This window comes from Heptranchias perlo, chromosome 4 (genome assembly GCF_035084215.1).
Source record: "Heptranchias perlo isolate sHepPer1 chromosome 4, sHepPer1.hap1, whole genome shotgun sequence".
NCBI lineage: Eukaryota > Metazoa > Chordata > Chondrichthyes > Hexanchiformes > Hexanchidae > Heptranchias > Heptranchias perlo.
The window spans coordinates 76,241,235-76,266,195 of record NC_090328.1 but is presented as its reverse complement, the minus strand read 5'-3'; the positions used below and the strand labels follow the sequence as shown (position 1 = coordinate 76,266,195).

Below are 24,961 nucleotides of genomic sequence, written 5' to 3'. Positions count from 1 at the left end.
ATATATCCGAGGGTTCGCCCACGGAGTCTATATGGGTAGAACTGAAAAATAAGAAGGGAGAGATCACTTTGATAGGATTGTACTACAGATCCCCAAATAGTCAACGGGAAATTGAGGAGCAAATATGTAAGGAGATTACCGACAGCTGCAAGAAAAATAGGGTGGTAATAGTAGGGGACTTTAACTTTCCCAACATTGACTGGGACAGCCATAGCATTCGGGGCTTAGATGGAGAGAAATTTGTTGAGTGTATTCAGGAGGAATTTCTCATTCAGTATGTGGATGGCCTGACTAGAGAGGGGGCAAAACTTGACCTCCTCTTGGGAAATAAGGAAGGACAGGTGACAGAAGAGTTAGTGAGGGATCACTTTGGGACCAGTGATCATAATTCCATTAGTTTTAAGATAGCTATGGAGAATGATAGGTCTGGCCCAAAAGTTAAAATTCTAAATTGGGGAAAGGCCAATTTTGATGGTATTAGACAGGAACTTTCAGAAGTTGATTGGGAGAGTCTGTTGGCAGGCAAAGGGACGTCTGGTAAGTGGGAGGCTTTCAAAAGTGTGTTAACCAGGGTTCAGGGTAAGCACATTCCTTATAAAGCGAAGGGCAAGGCTGGTAGAAGTAGGGAACCTTGGATGACTCAGGAGATTGAGGCCCTGGTCAGAAAGAAGAAGGAGGCATATGACATGCATAGGCAGCTGGGATCAAGTGGATCCTTTGAAGAGTATAGAGATTGCCGGAGTCGAGTTAAGAGAGAAATCAGGAGGGCAAAAAGGGGACATGAGATTGCTTTGGCAGAAAAGGCAAAGGAGAATCCAAAGAGCTTCTACAAATACATAAAGGGCAAAAGAGTAACTAGGGAGAGAGTAGGGCCTCTTAAGGATCAACAAGGTCATCTATGTGCGGAACCACAAGAGATGGGTGAGATCCTAAATGAATATTTCGCATCGGTATTTACGGTTGAGAAAGGCATGGATGTTAGGGAACTTGGGGAAATAAATAGTGATGTCTTGAGGAGTGTACATATTACAGAGAGGGAGGTGCTGGAAGTCTTAACGCGCATCAAGGTAGATAAATCTCCGGGACCTGATGAAGTGTATCCCAGGATGTTATGGGAGGTTAGGGAGGAAATTGTGGGTCCCCTAGCAGAGATATTTGAATCATCGACAGCTACAGGTGAGGTGCCTGAAGATTGGAGGGTAGCAAATGTTGTGCCTTTGTTTAAGAAGGGCGGCCGGGAAAAGCCTGGTAACTACAGACCGGTGAGCCTGACATCTGTAGTGGGTAAGTTGTTAGAGGGTATTCTGAGAGACAGGATCTACGGGCATTTGGAGAGGCAGGGACTGATTAGGAACAGTCAGCATGGTTTTGTGAGAGGAAAATCATGTCTCACGAATTTGATTGAGTTTTTTGAAGGGGTAACCAAGAAGATAGATGAGGGCTGTGCAGTGGACGTGGTCTACATGGACTTTAGCAAAGCCTTTGACAAGGTACCGCATGGTAGGTTGTTACATAAGGTTAGGTCTCACGGGATCCAAGTTGAGGTAGCCAATTGGATACAAAATTGTATTGACGGCAGAAGACAGAGGGTAGTTGTCGAGGGTTGTTTTTCAAACTGGAGGCCTGTGACCAGCGGTGTGCCTCGGATCGGTGCTGGGTCCGCTGTTATTTGTTATTTATATTAATGATTTGGATGAGAATTTAGGAGGCATGGTTAGTAAGTTTGCAGATGACACCAAGATTGGTGGCATTGTGGACAGTGAAGAAGGTTATCTAGGATTGCAACGGGATCTTGATAAATTGGGCCAGTGGGCCGATGAATGGCAGATGGAGTTTAATTTAGATAAATGTGAGGTGATGCATTTTGGGAGATCGAATCGGGCCAGGACCTACTCTGTTAATGGTAGGGCATTGGGGAGAGTTATAGAACAAAGAGATCTAGGAGTACAGGTTCATAGCTCCTTGAAAGTGGAGTCACAGGTGGATAGGGTGGTGAAGAAGGCATTCAGCATGCTTGGTTTCATTGGTCAGAACATTGAATACAGGAGTTGGGATGTCTTGTTGAAGTTGTACAAGACATTAGTTAGGCCACACTTGGAATACTGTGTACAGTTCTGGTCACCCTATTATAGAAAGAATATTATTAAACTAGAAAGAGTGCAGAAAAGATTTACTGGGATGCTGCCGGGACTTGATGGTTTGACTTATAGGGAGAGGTTAGATAGACTGGGACTTTTTTCCCTGGAGAGTAGGAGGTTGAGGGGTGATCTTATAGAAGTCTATAAAATAATGAGGGGCATAGATAAGGTAGATAGTCAAAATCTTTTCCCAAAGGTAGGGGAGTCTATAACGAGGGGGCATAGATTTAAGGTGAGAGGGGAGAGATACAAAAGGATCCAGAGGGGCAATTTTTTCACTCAAAGGGTGGTGAGTATCTGGAACGAGCTGCCAGAGGCAGTAGTAGAGACGGGTACAATTTTGTCTTTTAAAAAGCATTTGGACAGTTACATGGGTAAGATGGGTATAGAGGGATATGGGCCAAATGCAGGCAACTGGGACTAGCGTAGTGGTATCAACTGGGCGACATGGACATGTTGGGCCGAAGGGCCTGTTTCCATGTTGTAAACTTCTATGATTCTATGATTGTAGATTTTCCCTGGGTCTTCCCCTCTCTTGCTGCTCTCACTTTATTCTCTTCTGACTCCCCGCTCAGGTTCCCATCCCCCTGCCACTCTAGTTTAAATCTTCCCCAACAGCACTAGCAAACACCCCCGCGAGGACATTGGTCCCGGTCCTGCTCGGGTGTAACCCGTCATGTTTGTACAGGTTTCTTTATCCTTAATTCTAATTGGTTAATGAGATACACTGTTGGTCCCGTCGTTCACCAAGGTCCCAGATGCCCTATTGACCTCACACTTCCAGCAACTTGTGACACTAAATTTTTTTAAGTTGAAGGGTGAGAAAAACGATCTAACAAACGGGGGACGCCACGAGATGCCCCGCTCCATCAAATTCTGGGCCAAAAATCCTTTCACGCTTCCCACGTAGCTAAATAGCTCCTTAACAAAAAGTTCTGTAATCCAATCATGCAATGCTTATCTCGCTTCACAAAAAGCAAGTAACAAATCTAAAAGAGCTTGCATTAGCCCTGTTTAAAGAGACTTCAGGGTATGTTTCCATTTATGGCCAATAGTGCAGGAATAGGGAATTCTGGCTCAGATCCATATAGCCGGATCTGTGCCCCTTTAGCTTTGAAGTCAGTCTTTGACAGGCCTTTTAGACTGGCCTAACGTGGTTTTGCTGTCGTCTGGGTATGTATGCAGAGCAATAAAAGAGATGTACGGTTGTATGTAGGTTTGGCATAGTCCAGCAGTAGAGGTTGATAAGAAACATTTTATGGCATGCATACTTGGGACATCTGTTGGCAAGTCTTACTTTGGCAGCTTCCTTAAAATGTGCCTTTTACCAGTCAGTTTTATTTGTAAGTGTGGACTACACAGCGTTGATCCTGGCTGCTGCCTCCTGCTGGGTGTGCTGCACTGCTGTCTTCTGGGGAAGATGCCCTGGAGTGCCAAGCTGGGTAAACCATTCTTGCACCCGCCTCGCGCAGCAGCACATTCACTTTACCAGTCAACAAACGGGGTTTGGGTGCTACTTTGCTTCATCACTTGGTAACAGGCTCTTGTTTCCTACCTCCAGGTTAATTTACATTCCTTTGGATTTTGCCAGTCACTTTGGGAAGGCTAAGAAGTACACTTAAAATTTCAACCTTTGGGAAGGCTGGAACAGTTTTTCTTCCCGTACAACCGTGACAGTCATTATGTCACAGTTCAAATCATAAATACTAAAAATAGATGGATTTTATTATGGTCACTTCAAATTGGGTTACTGTGTGCTGGGAGAAAATCTCTGTTGCTTGAGTCTTTCTGCTAACTTGTTTTTGACATGTTAAAAAGGATGCACATTGCTATAACAAAATGTCATTTCAGGGGAATTATTCATATGCAAATGCATTTTGATTGCAAAGAAAGTAGCAACTATTTTACTAAACAGAGATTTCATGTTTTGACATAAAAATAATCATTTGAAAGTAATGGGCTTCGTTCTTGCCTTTGGGTGGAGCTGGAAACTATCATCTCAATTTCATAAGCTTTGTCGAACTGTGGAAGACCTCTTTTGATTTCCTGTATCCCAGTTTTGAACTTTAGCGGGAACAAGAGGTAGATCTCAGTCAGCGTGCTTTCAGTTCTTCTGAGTTCATCAGGATAGAGGATGAGGCTCCATGTTTATGGATAAAACTTTATGTATAAGTTATGTTATGGACTCCGATCCAGCTTTCGTATTCCTAAAAAAAATTAGTTGCGTCTTCTGTTACTTCTGTACTCGAGTACATGTCATTTAAAAGGTCTGTAATCAGCTGAAATCTTCTATATCGATTTTCTACTTATTACTTGTTGTTTATAGCCTAGGCCTGATAGAGTTTATTCGTCTGCTATCTGAAACTAAGAGAACACAAGAGAATTGAGCTAATTATGTTAATGAGGGTTTCTGTTCAGCCCCAGGGCAGCACCACACCACTAGATATTGGGGCAGATTTTCATCTTCACCGTCTGGATGGTAATCTGGTGGAGCAGATTGCTCGTCTGTTGTAGAACCTGCTCGATTTTCATTTAATTGAAATCTACCTCATTGTCAATGTAACGCCACACTCTGATTCATAAGAAGCAAGGGATTGCTTACAAAATTGAACTTTGGCGCTAAGAGAGATATCTGGGACAAGCCAAAAAAAACAATAGTGGCTTCAACCATTTAAGTTTTGGCTTGATTCCTTTAGGGCTGCTCACGCACACAATTTCCTGTCCTTTGGCAACTTTCCAAAGCTAAGCCGAATATGAGCTAGAAGTTTCCTTTGAATAAACAACTAGGAAAGACTTTGAAAATTACTGAAGGTCGGTATAGTTCACTCGCTGCTCTGTGTTCTCGTCACTTTTAACACTCATATCAGAAAATCTTTCCCTTATTCCTAGGGCAGCAGGATATATTCTAGTTGAAACTTTCATGCACCAATTACTACTTGCATGACTTTCTCCTATAAGCCTATATTTGCTTTTGATTTTTTGTGGCTGAGCTCAAGAATTCATAATTCGCTATGAAAAAATTGAGTGATGTAAATAAAATAGCATCTGCGCCAACGTAAATTTCCAGCAAGGCCAATTTAAGAGTTGACAACGTGCCACTCTACATTTTGTTCTGGGGCTCAGAGGAGCAGGTCCTGCCTTAAGGTTGGATATGATTCCATGGATGCTAACAGCCCTTTGTTACCTGGCCCAAATAGTCTTTCTTTATATGGCGCTGCGCAGTGAGTGCCGTAGCTGTAGCTGGTATCTCAGCAAAATATTTCACTCTGTCCTCACTCGGAGCTGAAGACCCTGACAGCAAAGAAAGACCACCAATGCACTTCCAGTCGGTTGTAAATGGAAAGCATTCAAGAGCTTGAACTATGCCCAGCTTATTTTTCATTCCTCCTTAGCCAAGGGGAGCTGAAGTCAACGTTATTTGTCCCTGTTACCACTCTGGCTGAGGTCGGCTAACTTTACAAAACCTGAGAGCTTCTTGGGGTCTGTATGGGTTAGTTCGACACTACATTATACGTTGACTGAGGAATCTATTCCGCGTTGCTCATGAGGCTGCAAATCAATGAAGATTTAACTATTGACGAAGAAGATTTATGTTGAACCATTCGGCTGTTTATCTGTAGTTACAATGTTAGGAAAAGTCCTTCATTCCTTTCATTACATTGTAATCTTCTTCACTGGTACATATATTTTCTTTTATTGCATATATATATATACTGCAGGGATTGCATTTGAAAAATAAAGTACTCCAGGGCAGGAAAAAGAGTGGCAGAGCTATAGTGATAGGGGACTCGATTGTAAGGGGAATAGACAGGCGTTTCTGCGGACGCAACCGAGACTCCAGGATGGTATGTTGCCTCCCTGGTGCAAGGGTCAGGGATGTCTCGGAGCGGCTGCAGAACATTCTGGAGGGGGAGGGTGAACAGCCAGTTGTCGTGGTGCATATAGGCACCAACGATATAGGTAAAAAACGGGATGAGGTCCTACAAGCTGAATTTAGGGAGTTAGGAGTTAAACTAAAAAGTAGGACCTCAAAGGTAGTAATCTCAGGATTGCTACCAGTGCCACGGGCTAGTCAGAGTAGGAATGACAGGATAGCTAGGACCTGGGACATTGGAACCGGTTCTGGGGGAGGTGGGACCAGTACAAATTGGACGGTCTGCATCTGGGCAGGACTGGAACCAATGTCCTAGGGGGAGTGTTTGCTAGTGCTGTTGGGGAGGGTTTAAACTAAAGTGGCAGGGGGATGGGAATCGATGCAGGAAGTCAGTGGGAAGTAAAGTGGTGACAGAAACAAAAGGCAGTAAGGGAGAGTGTACAAAACATGACCTGACAAATGGTCTGAGAAAGCACGGCAAAGATCAAGGGAAGTCTAGATTAAACTGCATTTATTTCAATGCAAGAAGTCTGATGGGCAAGGCAGATGAACTCAGGGCATGGATGGGTACATGGGACTGGGATGTTATAGCTATTACTGAAACATGGCTAAGGGAGGGGCAAGACTGGCAGCTAAATATTCCAGGGTACAGATGCTATAGGAAAGATAGAGCAGGAGGTAAGAGAGGAGGGGGATTTGCGTTCTTGATTAGGGAAAACATCACGGCAGTAGTGAGAGGATATATCCGAGGGTTCGCCCACGGAGTCGATATGGGTAGAACTGAAAAATAAGAAGGGAGAGATCACGTTGATAGGATTGTACTACAGACCCCCAAATAGTCAACGGGAAATTGAGGAGCAAATATGTAAGGAGATTACAGACAGCTGCAAGAAAAATAGGGTGGTAATAGTAGGGGACTTTAACTTTCCCAACATTGACTGGGACAGCCATAGCATTAGGGGCTTGGATGGAGAGAAATTTGTTGAGTGTATTCAGGAGGAATTTCTCATTCAGTATGTGGATGGCCCGACTAGAGAGGGGGCAAAACTTGACCTCCACTTGGGAAATAAGGAAGGGCAGGTGACATAAGTGTTAGTGAGGGATCACTTTGGGACCAGTGATCATAATTCCATTAGTTTTAAGATAGCTATGGAGATTGATGGGTCTGGCCCAAAAGTTAAAATTCTAAATTGGGGAAAGGCCAATTTTGATGGTATTAGACAGGAACTTTCAGAAGTTGATTGGGAGAGTCTGTTGGCAGGCAAAGGGACGTCTGGTAAGTGGGAGTCCTTCAAAAATGTGTTAACCAGGGTTCAGGGTAAGCACATTCCTTATAAAGTAAAGGGCAAGGCTGGTAGAAGTAGGGAACCTTGGATGACTCAGGAGATTGAGGCCCTGGTCAGAAAGAAGAAGGAGGCATATGACATGCATAGGCAGCTGGGATCAAGTGGATCCCTTGAAGAGTATAGAGATTGCCGGAGTAGAGTTAAGAGAGAAATCAGGAGGGCAAAAAGGGGACATGAGATTGCTTTGGCAGATAAGGCAAAGGTGAATCCAAAGAGCTTCTACAAATACATAAAGGGCAAAAGAGTAACTAGGGAGAAAGTAGGGCCTCTGAAGGATCAACAAGGTCATCTATGTGCGGAACCACAAGAGATGGGTGAGATCCTAAATGAATATTTCGCATCGGTATTTACGGTTGAGAAAGGCATGGATGTTAGGGAACTTGGGGAAATAAATAGTGATGTCTTGAGGAGTGTACACATTACAGAGAGGGAGGTGCTGGAAGTCTTAACGCGCATCAAGGTAGATAAATCTCTGGGACCTGATGAAATGTATCCCAGGACGTTATGGGAGGTTAGGGAGGAAATTGCGGGTCCCCTAGCAGAGATATTTGAATCATCCACCGCTACAGGTGAGGTGCCTGAAGATTGGAGGGTAGCAAATGTTGTGCCTTTGTTTAAGAAGGACGGCCGGGAAAAGCCTGGGAACTACAGACCGGTGAGCCTGACATCTGTAGTGGGTAAGTTGTTAGAGGGTATTCTGAGAGACAGGATCTACGGGCATTTGGAGAGGCAGGGACTGATTAGGAACAGTCAGCATGGTTTTGTGAGAGGAAAATCATGTCTCACGAATTTGATTGAGTTTTTTGAAGGGGTAACCAAGAAGATAGATGAGGGCTGTGCAGTGGACGTGGTCTACATGGACTTTAGCAAAGCCTTTGACAAGGTACCGCATGGTAGGTTGTTACATAAGGTTAAATCTCACGGGATCCAAGGTGAGGTAGCCAATTGGATACAACATTGGCTTGACGACAGAAGACAGAGGGTGGTTGTCGAGGGTTGTTTTTCAAATTGGAGGCCTGTGACCAGCGGTGTGCCTCAGGGATCGGTGCTGGGTCCGCTGTTATTTGTTATTTATATTAATGATTTGGATGAGAATTTAGGAGGCATGGTTAGTAAGTTTGCAGATGACACCAAGATTGGTGGCATTGTGGACAGTGAAGAAGGTTATCTAGGATTGCAACGGGATCTTGATAAATTGGGCCAGTGGGCCGATGAATGGCAGATGGAGTTTAATTTAGATAAATGTGAGGTGATGCATTTTGGGAGATCGAATCGGGCCAGGACCTACTCCGTTAATGGTAGGGCATTGGGGAGAGTTATAGAACAAAGAGATCTAGGAGTACAGGTTCATAGCTCCTTGAAAGTGGAGTCACAGGTGGATAGGGTGGTGAAGAAGGCATTCAGCTTGCTTGGTTTCATTGGTCAGAACATTGAATACAGGAGTTGGGATGTCTTGTTGAAGTTGTACAAGACATTAGTTAGGCCACACTTGGAATACTGTGTACAGTTCTGGTCACCCTATTATAGAAAGGATATTATTAAACTAGAAAGAGTGCAGAAAAGATTTACTGGGATGCTGCCGGGACTTGATGGTTTGACTTATAGGGAGAGGTTAGATAGACTGGGACTTTTTTCCCTGGAGAGTAGGAGGTTGAGGGGTGATCTTATAGAAGTCTATAAAATAATGAGGGGCATAGATAAGGTAGATAGTCAAAATCTTTTCCCAAAGGTAGGGGAGTCTATAATGAGGGGGCATAGATTTAAGGTGAGAGGGGAGAGATACAAAAGGGTCCAGAGGGGCAATTTTTTCACTCAAAGGGTGGTGAGTGTCTGGAACGAGCTGCCAGAGGCAGTAGTAGAGGCGGGTACAATTTTGTCTTTTAAAAAGCATTTGGACAGTTACATGGGTAAGATGGGTATAGAGGGATATGGGCCAAGTGCAGGCAATTGGGACTAGCTTAGTGGTATAAACTGGGCGACATGGACATGTTGGGCCGAAGGGCCTGTTTCCATGTTGTAAACTTCTATGATTCTATGAAATCACTTAAAGTTTAAAAAAAAGTTATTATTGAAGTTTTGTATTTTGAATAACAAAGCTTTGTGCTAACACATTTAACAGGCATGTTAAACAAATGTGTTTGCTTCGTCTTTCATGAACCAATGAACTTAATACAGTACTGTAATTCTTTAAAGAGAGATGTGATACAGAATCTGCAAACTCCAATTTTTTCCTGCATTTTATTTTTCAGGATTGCCTTTCAGTGAGAACCCTGGATCCTCTGGTCAATATCTCTAGTCTCATCATGAGAAAATGTTTCCCCAAAAATCGTCTACCCATTCCAACCATTAAAAGTGTCTACCACTTCCAGTTGCCAGTAATCCCAACAAGTGGTCCTGTAGCTCAACTCTATAATTTAGCTCCTGAAGGTAGGTTTTCAGAATTCTCAACACCCTTCCCCAAACCAAAAATGAAAGCGAACAAACAGTATATAAGAAGTGAATGCAAATGCATATACAAGATGTACAGTCATAGTGGGGTGGGGAGCAAAGCTGCACTCCCCCAAAACACATTCCATTCACTCAGAGAAATAAGATGAACGTTAGTCTCATTCTGGACAAATAACTCAGGAAGATGGTTACCCAAAATATTAAGTTGCTGTAGTTTTCTCTAGGAATGGCAACAGTTTTGATCACATCCACCTTGAGCTTTTTCTCATTCATTCATGGGATGTGGGCGTCGCTGGCAAGGCCGGCATTTATTGCCCATCCCTAATTGCCCTTGAGAAGGTGGTGGTGAGCTGCCTTCTTGAACCGCTGCAGTCCGTGTGGTGAAGGTTCTCCCACAGTGCTGTTAGGAAGGGAGTTCCAGGATTTTGACCCAGCGACGATGAAGGAACGACGATATATTTCCAAGTCGGGATGGTGTGTGACTTGGAGGGGAACGTGCAGGTGGTGCTGTTCCCATGCGCCTGCTGCTCTTGTCCTTCTAGGTGGTAGACGTCGCGGGTTTGGGAGGTGCTGTCGAAGAAGCCTTGGCGAGTTGCTGCAGTGCATCCTGTGGATGGTACACACTGCAGCCACAGTGCGCCGGTGGTGAAGGGAGTGAATGTTTCGGGTGGTGTATGGGGTGCCAATCAAGCGGGTTGCTTTGTCCTGGATGGTGTCAAGCTTCTTGAGTGTTGTTGGAGCTGCACTCATCCAGGCAAGTGGAGAGTATTCCATCACACTCCTGACTTGTGCCTTGTAGATGGTGGAAAGGCTTTGGGGAGTCAGGAGGTGAGTCACTCGTCACAGAATACCCAGCCTCTGACCTGCTCTTGTAGCCACAGTATTTATATGGCTGGTCCAGTTAAGTTTCTGGTCAATGGTGACCCCCAGGATGTTGATGGTGGGGGATTCGGCGATGCTAATGCCGTTGAATGTCAAGGGGAGGTGATTGGACTCTCTCTTGTTGGAGATGGTCATTGCCTGGCACTTGTCTGGCGCGACACCTTCCATCGCTTTGCTGATAATTGAGAGTCGACTGATGGGGCGGTAATTGGCCGGATTGGATTTGTCCTGCTTTTTGTGGACAGGACATACCTGGGCAATTTTCCACATTGTCGGGTAGATACCAGTGTTGTAGCTGTACTGGAACAGCTTGGCTAGAGGCGCAGCTAGTTCTGGAGCACAAGTCTTCAGCACGACAGCCAGGATGTTGTCGGGGCCCATAGCCTTTGCTGTATCCAGTGCACTCAGCCGTTTCTTGGTATCACGTGGAGTGAATCGAATTGCCTGAAGACTGGCTTCTGTGATGGTGGGGATATCGGGAGGAGGCCGAGATGGATCATCCACTCGGCACTTCTGGCTGAAGATGGTTGCAAACGCTTCAGCCTTGTCTTTTGCACTCACGTGCTGGACTCCGCCATTATTGAGGATGGGGATGTTTGCAGAGCCGCCACCTCCGTTAGTTGTTTAATTGTCCACCACCATTCACGACTGGATGTGGCAGGACTGCAGAGCTTTGATCTGATCCGTTGGTTGTGGAATCGCTTAGCTCTGTCTATAGCATGTTGCTTCCGCTGTTTAGCATGCATGTAGTCCTGTGTTGTAGCTTCATCAGGTTGGCACCTCATTTTTAGGTACGCCTGGTGCTGCTCTTGGCATGCTCTTCTACACTCTTCATTGAACCAGGGTTGATCCCCTGGCTTGTTGGTAATGGTAGAGTGAGGAATATGCCGGGCCATGAGGTTACAGATTGTGCTGGAATACAATTCTGCTGCTGCTGATGGCCCACAGCGCCTCATGGATGCAAAGTTTTGAGCTGCTAGATCTGTTCTGAATCTATCCCATTTAGCACGATGGTAGTGCCACACAACACGTTGGATAGTGCCCTCACTGTGAAGACGGGACTTCATCTCCACGAGGACTGTGCGGTGGTCACTCCTACCAATACTGTCATGGACAGATGCATTTACGACAGGTAGATTGGTGAGGACGAGGTCAAGTAAGTTTTTCCCTCTTGTTGGTTCGCTCACCACCTGCCGCAGGCCCAGTCTGGCAGCTACGTCCTTCAGGACTCGGCCAGCTCGGTCATTGGTGGTGCTACCGAGCCACACTTGGTGATGGACATTGAAGTCCCCCACCCAGAGTACATTCTGTGCCCTAGCTACCCTCAGTGCTTCCTCCAAGTGGTGTTCAACATTGAGGAGGACTGATTCATCAGCTGAGGGAGGGCGGTAGGTGGTAATCAACGGGAGGTTTCCTTGCCCATGTTTGACCTGATGCCATGAGATTTCATGGGGTCCAGAGTCAATGTTGAGGAATCCCAGGGCCATTCCCTCCTGACTGTATATCACTGTACCGCCACCTCTGGTGGGTCTGTCCTGCCGGTGGGACAGGACATACCCAGGGGTGGTGATGGAACAGTCCGGGACGTTGGCTGAATGTTATGATTCTGTGAGTATGGCTATGTCAGGCTGTTGCTTGACTCGTCTGTGGGACAGATCTCCCAATTTTGGCACAAGTCCCCAGATGTTAGTGAGGAGGATTTTGCAGGGTCGACCGGGCTTGGTTTGCCGTTGTCGTGTCCGGTGCCTAGTGGTCCGATGCCGGGTGGCCCGTCCGGTTTTATTCTTCTTGTGACTTTTTTTAGCGCGATTTTACAACTGAGTAGCTTGCTCGGCCATTTCAGAGGGCAGTTAAGAATCAACCACATTGCTGTCGGTCTGGAGTCACATATCGGCCAGACCGGGTAAGGACGGCAGGTTTCCTTCCCTAATGGACATTAGTGAACCAGATGTGTTTTTACGACAATCCGGTCATTTCATGACCACCATTACTGATACTAGTATTTTAATTCCAGATTTTATTTAATTAATTGAATTTTTAATTAATTGAATTTAAATTCCCTAGCTGCCGCGGCGGGATTTGAACTCATGACTCCGGATTATTAGTCCAGGCCTCTGGATTACTAGTCCAGCAACATAACCACTATGCTACCGTACCCAAGGCTAGAAGTAGGAGGAGTGGGCTATTCAGAAGTTGCATTTCTTTTTGTGTAATTCTAGAATGGGATTAATCTCTGCTGTCTCAGATAAACAGATAGTTTTCTGGTAAATGTGTGGTTTTGTGTATGTACTAATTCTGTCTATATACAATTGGCATCTATCTTATACAATGGGCTTCCATAGAAATGGGTCCCATATCTAGAAATGGGTGATTCTGTTGAGTTTTGATTCAGTAATGTCTAATGACCCTGTTGTATAATCACTGCTACTGATCCTGCAATTACAGTATCTGTAACTCAGTTTGATAGATAGCTGCCTGCAATAAGATGCAGAGTCTGTTCTCTGGCAGTGCAGACAGGTTAGTATTCCAAAATGATTGCACTTATCCTGACAGTTCTCTGATAACAGGCAAACAGTTAAACAATCATTTCTTTTGTCTCTTCCTCCCCCCCCCCCACCACCCCTGCCAAAGAACCAGCAAGAAGGCTGGTCTATCAATGATAGAAATAATGATGGGAATAGAATTTTGCATTCACATACATCTTTTACTTAATTCTGCCTAAATTAGTGTTATTAAATTATGACTAGATTAATTCATTTTATGTTAAGTTAATTTTGACAATGGAATTGTGTAGTGGAATTGAAGGAGTGGAGCTGAATAATACCAGGAATGGTTGTGGGGTGAAGAATCTGGGATCAGATCAGTATTTCAAATTACTAAGTGAAGGCTAGAATGCTCCACTACTAGATCTAATATATTGTTCTTTATGATATTTCTCTCCTGTTTCCTATTCCCGGGCATGTGCCTTCCTTGGCCAAGATACCATGTAGCCGCCTGTTCTGTAGCTATGCTAAGAGCACCACAGGATATTCAGTCCTTCTGTTTTTTCCCCCCATGCAGGGGTGTCCCTGCCCTTTGCTCTAGCCTCCCCATAGGGTAATGTGGATTTGAGGAATTCAACCATGTGAACCCTCATCCTGCTATTATGTGATGTCTTCTCTCCCATTTTCCCCTATTTTTAACTTGTTAAAGCTTATCACAAATTTAAAATTCTCCTTCCCAATCAATCAATGGAGAAACTGAATGTTTGAGAATAAACAACATAAAATTATATACTGTGGACAGCGCATTGCATATGTCTGGTAGCTTGATCAACTAGAATAATCAACTTGGGGGAAAGATAACTTCAAGAATTAACCCTTTAACAAATTTTCATAATATATATGTAAATACTTAATTTGTAGTCTTTATATATCTCCTCTTCCCCACTCCAAAAAAAAATTGGTGGTTCATTAGTTCCAAATAGCTTCACAATGTTCACTGCTGGTACATTTTCTTTTGTTCTCGGGATGTGGGTGATGCTGGCAAGGCTGCAATTAGTTGACCATCCCTACTTGCCTTCTCCTTCAAGTAATTTTTTTACAACTGAGTGGCTTGCTAGGCCACTTCAGAGGGTGTTAAGGGTCAACTATGTAATGTGGTCACATGCAGGCCCAGACTTGGTATGTCTCCCAATTATATATCTTGATTTCAAGTATTCTATATACAAGGAGTAAAGTGCCTTCAGTTATTAACAAACTGTTCTATTCATGAAATGCAGTCCTTTTCTAACGTTTTTGGAATTGGGATCAAGATACTCAAAAGTAAGTTTTTAGTGGCATTAATTTCACTGCCGTTTCCCTGTTCTGTGATTTACATGCAGTAGCAGAGGGAGACCATATCACGATATTTATAAATAATGCACACGATAAGAGTATCTCCATCTTAGCTGCAAAAATTTAGAATTCTCTAAAGGACAGGGATGATATTTCAAGCATGATTTGTTTGTTGCACAGTATTGTTACTGGTAGAATGGAATCCCTTTTTTCCAATTGAAGTGTTCAGAAATGACTGGACTCCCTTCAAAAGTAATGGAAGTTCCAAAAATGTTTGAATAGCAGAGGGTTACAAATATACCATTTGATTTTATGCCGTTACAATTTGACATATGTCATAGTTAATGAAATAATAGTAAAATAATCACAGGACAATGTGAAAAAGAAACATACTGAGTAACAACAAAAATAATTTTTTTTGAAGGGAGAATTGTAAAATATTATAATTTAGAAACTTTGATGTGACAAAATTGTAAGTTTGAGAACCAACCATGACATTTTTTGAGTCTCCTGGGAACTAGAAGAAGCATGTTTCTCGGTGAAAAGTAGAACTAGGGGATGGCATAAAGCAGACATAATACAATAAGTTTAGTTAGAATGATCATTGGGCCAATCAGACAGTCATTCTAATGATGGTTACAGATAGTTGTTCCAAATAATAGTGACAAATGTACCATAGCGAGAAGCCCAACATTTATAAAAATTAAATGTTAATTACAAGAATTAACTAACTAGTATTAGCACCTTTTAAGTTGAGTATTAAAAGGTTCTAAACCAATGGCCTTGACTGAAATTTCTTAACAAATCTCCACATCGTTGGTTAGGGTTCAGCTGACGTTTTTAAAACTTTTTTTGTTTTAGTTGATGATGTTGTGGATGAAAGTGATGACGCTGATGACACTGAAGTAGAAACAGACAATGAAAATGAAGATGAAGAAAAAGATGAAAACAAGAAGGTGCTGGACTCACTTTGTTTACAAGTTACACTAATTCTAGGAAGAATGAACTATTTTACCTTTAAGGTGCATCAGGTTTGGCAAAAATGAGAGTAAAATAAATTAGAGGTTGTGATGTTTTGGATGTGCACTGTTCACTGGAACAGTACTCTAAAAGAAATGCAGGCATTTTAGTAAGATTGGAAAAATAGAGGAAAAAGGAGAGAGAATTAACAGAGATGGAATTAATATGATTGATTTGCAAAATACTTAATAGAAAGCTTTTAGATTATCTAAAGGATTAGTGAGGCGTTAAAGAGACATAAAAAGGATTTTAAAAATTCATACCATGGCTTTTCCTATAGTACTGGCGAGAGACTACCTTAACTTTTCCGCATGTTTGTTCCATACAACACAATCCCTCCATTTTTCCTGTTTTCTCCACCCCCATCCTTCCTGAGTGCCGTGTATCCTTGCAATTTATATTCATTTCCATCATCTTGGATTATCAATGTCTCTAAATCCTATAATATTGTAATTAACAGTTATCACCAATGTCTCTAGTTGCATCACTTTATTTAGAAAGCTTCTTGCCCTCATTTATATGCATTTATTGTGATTGTTGCCTCCTTAATTCCAACCCTCCCCACCCCCCATTCTGATTGACTAGTCTTGTCGCCTGAATGTTGCGATACTTCTTATGATGCTGCATTCTTGGCACTGTCCTGATTACTTCTGTCATTCTCTCTATTATAATACACAGTCTGGTCTCTCTGCCCATCTCCTTCATTTAGATTAAATGGTGCCCAATAACCATTTCTGTGTTCACTGAAAGTCTCTTGATGCTTGCACTATTTAGATACAGCCCATCACTCCTGTGCCAGCTCTCCTTATCACAAAAATATTCTCAGTTATTGACTAACTTTGCTTGGTTCCTCTTGCATCTGTCAACTGGCCTGTTTTTAACTATCTCAATTTCCCTGTTAGTCTTGCGGCATAAAATATGTCGCTTAATATTACCTCACATCCCCTCTGCTTCAATTTGCTACCTGCTCCTATATATTTGCTCCCTGGGTGCAGCTCCAAGTAGGCAGTTCACTATTTTGTGTATATTGTCTTTGGAGCACAAATAGCAAACCAATCTCCAGATCATTATGTCCCTCACTGTCACTGTTGCACTGAGTCTCCTGTCCTGATCTCTGATCTAACCATCTCATCTGTGGTCAAAGATGTACTGTGCCCTGCAGCTTTGTCACCAGTTTCTTCCTGGGCCAGTTTCTTCCTCATGCAATTTCCTGTGTCTCAATCTTATTGTCCGTATACTTCTTTCATTTTGACCCATTCACTATCTCCATTGTCTGTGTCACCCCAGCCTTCCCATCCAGTGGTGCTTCCTTGGCATGTCCCTTTTGTGCTACCTTTAGGCCTATGTTTTCCTATCCTCAGTTCTCACTCCTACTGGAATGCTTATCACCACTGTATGAAATTTTTACAATTACCAGGCTCTTGAGCACCTGAACAATTCTCTCCAATGCTTTGATTGGCAGGCATCTATTGCACGAGTACCTCGTTCGGAATTCCTCACTTCTGACAACTGTGAATGTTTCACAATATACACAGTTCATCGCACTCATATCCGTCTCCATTTCTTGTGTGGCCAAGTCCAGATTTGAATGAATTTTCTGGATTAAGAGCCTTGTAGTGAATCATTATGTAAAAGCTTAATCTTTAAGTATTAATTTTTTAAAAACTTAATATATCCCAAATTATTATCTTTACTACTCTTGACAACGTTGTCCTTCATAAAAAGAAAGCAGTTTTTTTTGTGTTAAGTCGTATTATAAGGGATGGTTTTGTGGATCTCTTCCAGGCATTTCTGAAATGAGTTCTTGGCTTGCATTCGTTTGGAACATTTTTTTCAATGGGTGATTCTAATCACATGCTTTAAACACTCCCTGTAAAATTTGAAAACCTGCTGTATGCATATTTTGAAACATCTTGTTTTAACTATTCAGAAAATGTTTTAAAAAAAACTTCAGCATAATAATTTCAGTAAAATTTCCAAACCTAGTTAGTAAGCAGAATGTGTAATATAAATGCGTAGGAACTGTAGTTAAATGTAAAATCAGACACTGTTTGACTACATAAACATTTTCAATGCTGTTGGATCACTGAAAATCTTAAGAAATAAAACTGTTATGAAGAAAACATTTTTTTTTAAAGAAGAACATAAGAAATAGGAGCAGGAGTAGGCCATCCGGCCCCTCGAGCCTGCTCCGCCATTCAATCAGTTCATGGCTGATCTTTAAACTCAACTCCACTTTCTTGCCCGATCCCCATATCCCTTGATTCCCCTAGAGTCCAGAAACCTAAATATCTCAGCCTTGAATATACTCAACAACTCAGCATTCATAGCCCTCTGGAGTAGAGAATTCCAAAGATTCACAACCCTCTGAGTGAAGAAATTTCTCCTCATCTCACTCTTAAATGGCTGACCCCTTTTCCTGCGACTACGCCCTCTAGTTCTAGACTCTTTAGCCAGGGGAAACAACCTCTCAGCATCTACCCTGTCAAGCCCCCTTAGACCTTATATGTTTCAATGAGATCACCTCTCATTCTTCTAAACTCCATAGAATATAGGCCCATTCTACTCAACCTCTCCTCATAGGATAACCCTGTCATCCCAGGAATTAACCTAGTGAACCTTTGTTGCCTGCCTTTAAGGCAAGTATATCCTTCCTTAGATAAGGAAACCAAGACTGTACACAGTACTCCAGGTGTAATCTCACCAAAGCCCTGTAAAATTGTAGTAGGACTTCCTTACTCTTGTACTCCGACCCCCTTGCAATAAAGGCCAACATACCATTTGCTTTCCGAATTGCTTGCTGTACCTGCATGCTAACTTTTTGTGTTTCTTGTACCAGGACACCCAAGTATCTCTTGGACACCAACATTTAATAGTTTCTCACCATTTAAAAAATATTCTGTTTTTCTATTCTTCCTGAGTGAATAACCTCACATTTCCCCACATTATAATCCATCTGCCACCTCCTTGTCCACTCAACCTGCCTATATCCCTTTGCAGACTCTTTGTGTCCTCCTCACAGCTTACTTTCCCACCTAGCTTTGTATCGTCAGCCCAAGCACCGATCCTTGCGGCATCCTACCAGTTACAGCATGCCAATCTGAAAATGACCCGTTTCTCCCTACTCTCTGTTTTCTGTCCGTTAACCAATCCTCTATCCATGCTAATATGTTACCCCCAACCCCATGAACCCTTATCTTGTGTAACAACCTTTTATGTGGCACCTTATCGAATGCCTTTTGAAAATCCAAATGTACTACATCCACTGGTTCCCCTTTATCTACCCTGCTAGTTACATCCTCAAAAAACTCTAATAGATTTGTCAAACACTATTTCCCTTTCATAAAACCATGTTGACTCTGCCTAATCATATTATAATGTTCTCAGTGCCCTGTTACCACTTCGTTAATAATGAATTCCAGCATTTTCCTGATGACTGATGTCAGGCTAACTGGCCTAACGTTCCCTGTTTTCTCTCTTCCCTCCTTTCTTGAATAGCAGGGTTACATTTGCTACCTTTCAATCCGCTGGGACCGTTCTAGAATCTAGGGAATTTTGGAAGATCATAACCAATGCATCCACCATCTCTGCAGCCACCTCTTTTAAAACCCTCTGATGTATGAACCATCAGGTCCAGGGGATTTATCGGCTTTTAGTCCCATTAGTTTTTCAAGTACTTTTTCTCTACTGATATTAATTACTTTAAGCTCCTCACTCTCATTAGCCCTTTGGTTCCCCATTATTTCTGGTATGCTTTTTGTGTCTTCTACTGTGAAGACAGATACAAAATATTTGTTTAATGCATCTGCCATTTTCTGATTTCCCCATTATAATTTCTCCTGTCTCAGCCTCTCAGGGACCAACGTTTACTTTTGCTACTCTCTTCCTTTTTAAATTCTTGTCGAAGGTCTTACAATTTGGTTTTATATTTCTTGCTAGTTTACTTTCATATTCTATTTTCTCCCTTTTTATCAATTTTTTAGTTGTCCTTTGCTGGTTGCTAAAACTCTCCCAGCCTTCAGGCTTACTACTCTTATGGGCAACATTATAGCCTCTTTTAATCTAATACTACCCTTAACTTCTTTAGTTAGCCGCAGGAGGATCGCTTTTCCTGTGGAGTTTTTATTTCTCAATGGAATGTGTATTTGTTGAGAATATTGAAATAGTTCTTTAAATGTTTGCCATTGCTTTTGAACCCGTCATACCCTTTAATGTAATTTCCCGATCTGCTTTAGCCAACTCGCCCCTCATACCTATGTAATTGGCTTTATTTAAGCTGAAGACTCTAGTTTCGGACTTAAGTAAGTCACTCTCAAATTGAATGTGAAATTCTATCATACCATGATCACTCTTCCCCAGAGGATCCTTTACTGTGAGATTACTAATTAAACCTGCCTCAGAACACAATACAAGATCTAAAATAGCCTGTTCCCTGGCTGGTTCCATGACATATTGCTCTAGAAAACTCTCAAATGCATTCATGAACTTGTCCTCAAACTGCCTTTGCCCACACTATATGAAGATTGAAGTCCCCCACGATGGCTGCATTACCTTTGTTACAAGCTCCTATTATTTCATGATTAATACTCTGTCCAACAGTATAGCTACTTTAGGGAGCCTATAAACTACTCCCACATTGGGCTCGATTTTACCAGGCCTGCGGGTTTCCGGCGGGTTGGGCGAAATTAGTGGGTTGCCCGCGCGATCGTAGCAGGCAACACACTAATAGGAATCAATTACCTGCTCCTCTGGGGTCCGCGCCGCTGGTCTGCGCGTCGGGCGGGCTGCGCATGCGCAGTACGATCTGTCAGCTGGAGGCTCTCTAGTTAAAGGGGCAGTCCTCCACTGACAGATGCTGCAACCAATGGAACAAATTGCAGCATGGAGCAGCTCAGGGGGAAGGCTGCTCCCAGTTTAATGATGCCTCACCCCAGGTATCATCAGATGGGGTGAGGAGGAGGGGGAGGACAGAGATCTTCCCCCCCGGCGGGTGGGAGGAAGCGGCCTGCCTCTGCCACCAAGAAGGCCTGGCTCGAGGTGGCAGAGGGGGTCGCCTGCGCCACCAACATATCGCCCACCTGCATACAGTGCAGGAGGCGCTGCAATGACCGCAGTAGGTCAGCCACAGTGAGAACACGAAGTCTTTCCCCTACACTCCGTCTGCCACAACACTGCCCCCACCCCACATCTCCTTCGGCACCGCCAACACTACTCTGTCACATTGCCCTTCATACCCACTCAAACCCCATCCTCATCTTACCTCCACCTACTCACCTCGCCAGTACTCATCCTGCCACTAACACGCAACCCAATCCTCATACAATCTCATGGCTCCATCCCATACTCACCCTCTCGTGCATCTCCCTCACGGCCAGCCTCACTCAACCTGCCACCACCTGTGCTGCAGCCACAGGGCATGCATCTCATATGTGCAGTAGGCAGCGTAAGGCAAACGTGTCGTGAGCATGAAGGGGGTGCACAAGGGTGTCTGAGGGTTTGCCATGGGTGTTACCTATATTGAATTTCAGAGCAACAAACATCACACATTATATTGGCACCACCACTGCCATGTCTCCGCGAATCCTGTCCGTTGTGTCCAATAATGCCCGCTCCTGGGTATCACTATGAGGACCCACCACTGATGCCACCCATCGTGTTACTGCAGAGTAGGTGCAGGTGTATTTGCAGGGCTCTTCCGCGCAGACGACTGAGAGACATCGGCGGTGTACCCGGCTGCACCCTGGAAGGATGCGGAGGAGAGGTTGTGGAGGGCAGTGGTGACTTTGACAGCGACAGGTAGGCAGTTGGTGCACGGGCCAGCCAGGAGCAGCTCGGCATGAAAGAGGCTGCAGATCTCGACGACTACATGTCGAGCGAATCTGCGCCTCCGTGTGCACTGCTGCTCGGAGATGTCCAGGGAGCTGCGCCTCGGTCTGTGGACCCTGTGGCGAGGGTAGTGCCCTCTGCGATGCGTCTCTCACTGCGGCAGCCCTCCCTCCTGCTGTGCAGGTGGGCGTGCAACAACACCGTGTTGGGGGGCTCCACGTCTCTGCGGCGGACGGCGTGGACTGCGAGGCTGCTGGGGCTGGTCATGCTGTTCGTCCTCCGAGGGTGTCCACGCACCACCCATCTGGCAGGTGTTGGTCTGAGGGGTTGTGCAGGGTAGGTGGGTGGTTCCTTGGACTGGGGCTGCGGTTTCGTGTCGGTCTGTCCTCTGGCTTGGCGGGGGGTGGGGGGGGCAGGGGTTGCCCTATGTGACGCGGTGGCCTCCTGCGTGGGTGAGGGCTCTCCCCCGTGGAGTGCACCTTGGCACCTGCCACAGGCTGCTGGCTGCAACACGCCTGGTTGGAGGGAGACTGTTTCCCCCAGTGTGTGAAACACTCTGCGATGAATGTGAAATCCCACACTTCCTCTTTTGACAGCTGATTCAGCTCATTAAATGACCTCAACAAGCAAGGTAAGTACTCTCAAGTGGAACCCCGCTGGCTTTAAGTGCCTGCGGGATTCGCACCAGCGGGGGCCACGCACGCAGCCCCGCACGTCATCGGGGAACCCGGAAGTGGTCGGGATCGCGGCGCGATCCGGTCACGTGACCGGATATCGGGATTTTCGGGGCCCCCCCCGCTGGAAACCCGCAGGAAAGCCGACGCTAAAATTGAGCCCATTGTGTTTTCTGCCCCTTGTTATTTCTACCGATATTGATTCTACTTCTTGATCTTCCGAGCCAAGATCCTTTTTCAGCACTGTCCTTATGCCATCCTTTATTGTTAGGGCTACACCCCCTCCTTTTCCATTCTGCCTGTCGTTTCTGAACATCATGTACTTTGGAATATTTAGTTCCCAATCTTGGTCACTTTGCAACCATGTCTCTGTAATGGCTATTAGATCAAACCCATTTATCTCTATTTGTGCAACTAATTCATTTATCTTGTTACAAATGCTCCGTGCATTCACATAAAGTGCCTTTAATTTTGCCTTTTTACCATTTTTTTCCCCTGCTTTAACCTTGTTGATGCTCTATTATTGGGAAACTCTCTGTCCCTTCCTGCCACACTCTGCTTATCTTTACCCAAATCACCACACTGCTCTGTTGCCTTGACTTTTCTCGTCAGATTTCTAAATTTCCCCTCACCTCACCCCTCCCTTTTTTAGTTTAAAGCCCTATCTATAGCCCTAGTTATTCGATTCACCAGAACGCTGGTCCCAGGCTGATTTAAATGAAGCCCGTCCCAACGGAACAGCTCCCTCTTTCCCCAGTATGGTGCCAGTGCCCCATGAACTGAAACCCCTGTCTCCCACAACACTCTTTGAGCCACGTATTGAACTCTCTGATCTGTTTGTCCCTATGCTAATTTGCATGTGGCTCAGGTAGTAATCCAGAGATTATTACCTTTTGAGGTTCTGCTTATTAATTTAGACCCTAGCTCCTCAAACTCCCTCAGCAGAACCCCATTCTTAGTTCTACCTATATCGTTGGTTCCTACGTGGATTCCATATGCACCAAGTTCTTTTCCAGCCGCGAGGAGATGTCCTTAACCCTGGCACCGGCAGGCAACACAGCCTTCGGGACTCTCGGTCATGGCTGCAGATAACAGCATCTACCCCCTGACTAAACTATCCCCTACCACTACCACATTCCTTTTCACTCCCCCGACTTGAATGATTTCCTGTGCCACAGTGCCGTGGTCAGTTTGCCCATCCTCCCTGCAGTCTTTGTTCTCATCCATACAGGTAGCAAGTATCTCGTACCTGTTGGACAAGGACAAAGGCTGAGGCTCCTCCATCGCTACATCTTGGGTCCCTATACCTGCCTGACTCGCAGTCACACCCTCCTGTCCCTAGCCACTGAACGAATCTGAACTACTACCTAATCTAAGGGGTGTGACTGCCTCCTGGATCAAAGTGTCCAGATAACTTTTCCCCCTCCTGGATGCATCGCAATGTCTGTAGCTCAGTCTCCAGCTCAACAACTCTTGAGCTGAAGTTCCTCGAGCTGCAGACACTTCCTGCAGATGTGGTTGCCTGGGATCTGGCTGGTCTCCACCAACTCCCACATACTGCAGTTACGACACACCACCTGCCCTGCCATCGCTTGTTGGACCAGAATTTTTATTTACTTTATTAGAATTTTTAATCTCTCACTTTTTTTAGTTTTATTAACTAATTAATTTATCTAGTTTAAGTTATTGATTTAAGCTCTTAGTTAAACCCCAACCCTAACTTAGAGAGAAGAAAACAGTAATACTGACCAACCAACCACCTACCTGCTGTTCTGTGACGTCACTCTTTCAATTTCTGCCTACAGAACGATGATATTGAAACTGATATTAATAAGTTAAAGCCAGTGCACGACTTGGGGCGACTAATAGAAGAACTGGAAGTATACAAACAGTTTTTCCCAGAGCTCACGGAAGACTTTCAGGTAAAAAAAAAATGCATAAAATCCATTCTGCTTTGTGCACTTCTTATTATTAAGCACTTTAGAGCTGGAGAGCATTGCAGACTTCAGCCTTTGTTTTCTCTCCCATTGGAGCTGCCAAAGGTGAGTTCTGCACATGTTCAATGAAGCTGTAGTTTGTGACGTTCTATACTAAACGAGATGGCAGAGATGAAAAATGAGCAGGATGATACCAGTACTGTGGAAGTTTGAGTAGGCATGTACATTGCTCTGCTTTTTGCAAATTCAGTAGTGGTGTAACTGGCTAGTGTTGACATAAAACCTTTTTAAGATGCTTTAACGTTGTGTGAGATCTGCACCAATGCTATTGACTCCTGAAATGTGGATCTCGCACAGATGGGTATAAACTGAAGGTAAAACTGCCAGAAATTGCTGAAAACAGCTGTCAGGAAGGTCCATTTTAGCAGGTCATCTGAACTGGTGCTTTTAGTAAATCTTAGCAGTTTTACATTTTCTGCTAGTTGCACGAGACCCACGATTCAGGAGCTTGAGGGTATTAGTGCAGGACTCGGGTAACATAAAAAAACAATTTTTTTATTCGTTCATGGGATGTGGGCGTCGCTGGCGAGGCCAGCATTTATTGCTCAACCCTAATTGCCCTTGAGAAGGTGGTGGTGAGCCGCCGCCTTGAACCGCTGCAGTCCGTGTGGTGAAGGTTTTCCCACAGTGCTGTTAGATAGGGAGTTCCAGGATTTTGACCCAGCGACGATGAAGGAACGGCGAAATATTTCCAAGTCGGGATAGTGTGTGACATGGAGGAGAACATGCAGGTGGTGTTGTTCCCATGTGCCTGCTGCCGTTGTCCTTCTAGGTGGTAGAGGTCGCGGGTTTGGGAGGTGCTGTCGAAGAAACCTTGGTGAGTTGCTGCATTGCATCCTGTGGCTGGTACACACTGCAGCCACTGTGTGCCGGTGGTGAAGGGAGTGAATGTTTCGGGTGGTGGAAGGGGTACCAATCAAGCAGGCTGCTTTGTTGTGGAT

General features: G+C 44.3%; 1 protein-coding gene across 9 annotated transcripts in view; it reads left to right on the top strand.

The window, feature by feature from the left end:
* The window catches only part of agtpbp1 (ATP/GTP binding carboxypeptidase 1), a 399,257-nt gene that overhangs the window by 123,499 nt on the left and 250,797 nt on the right, over positions 1–24,961 (top strand). For all 9 annotated transcript variants that reach the window (XM_067983168.1, XM_067983161.1, XM_067983160.1 and 6 more), the window contains 3 exons: positions 9,608–9,785; positions 15,365–15,459; positions 23,829–23,945. In XM_067983168.1, coding sequence (XP_067839269.1) covers positions 9,608–9,785; positions 15,365–15,459; positions 23,829–23,945 — 390 coding nt within the window. The remainder of the gene's footprint in view (positions 1–9,607; positions 9,786–15,364; positions 15,460–23,828; positions 23,946–24,961) is intronic.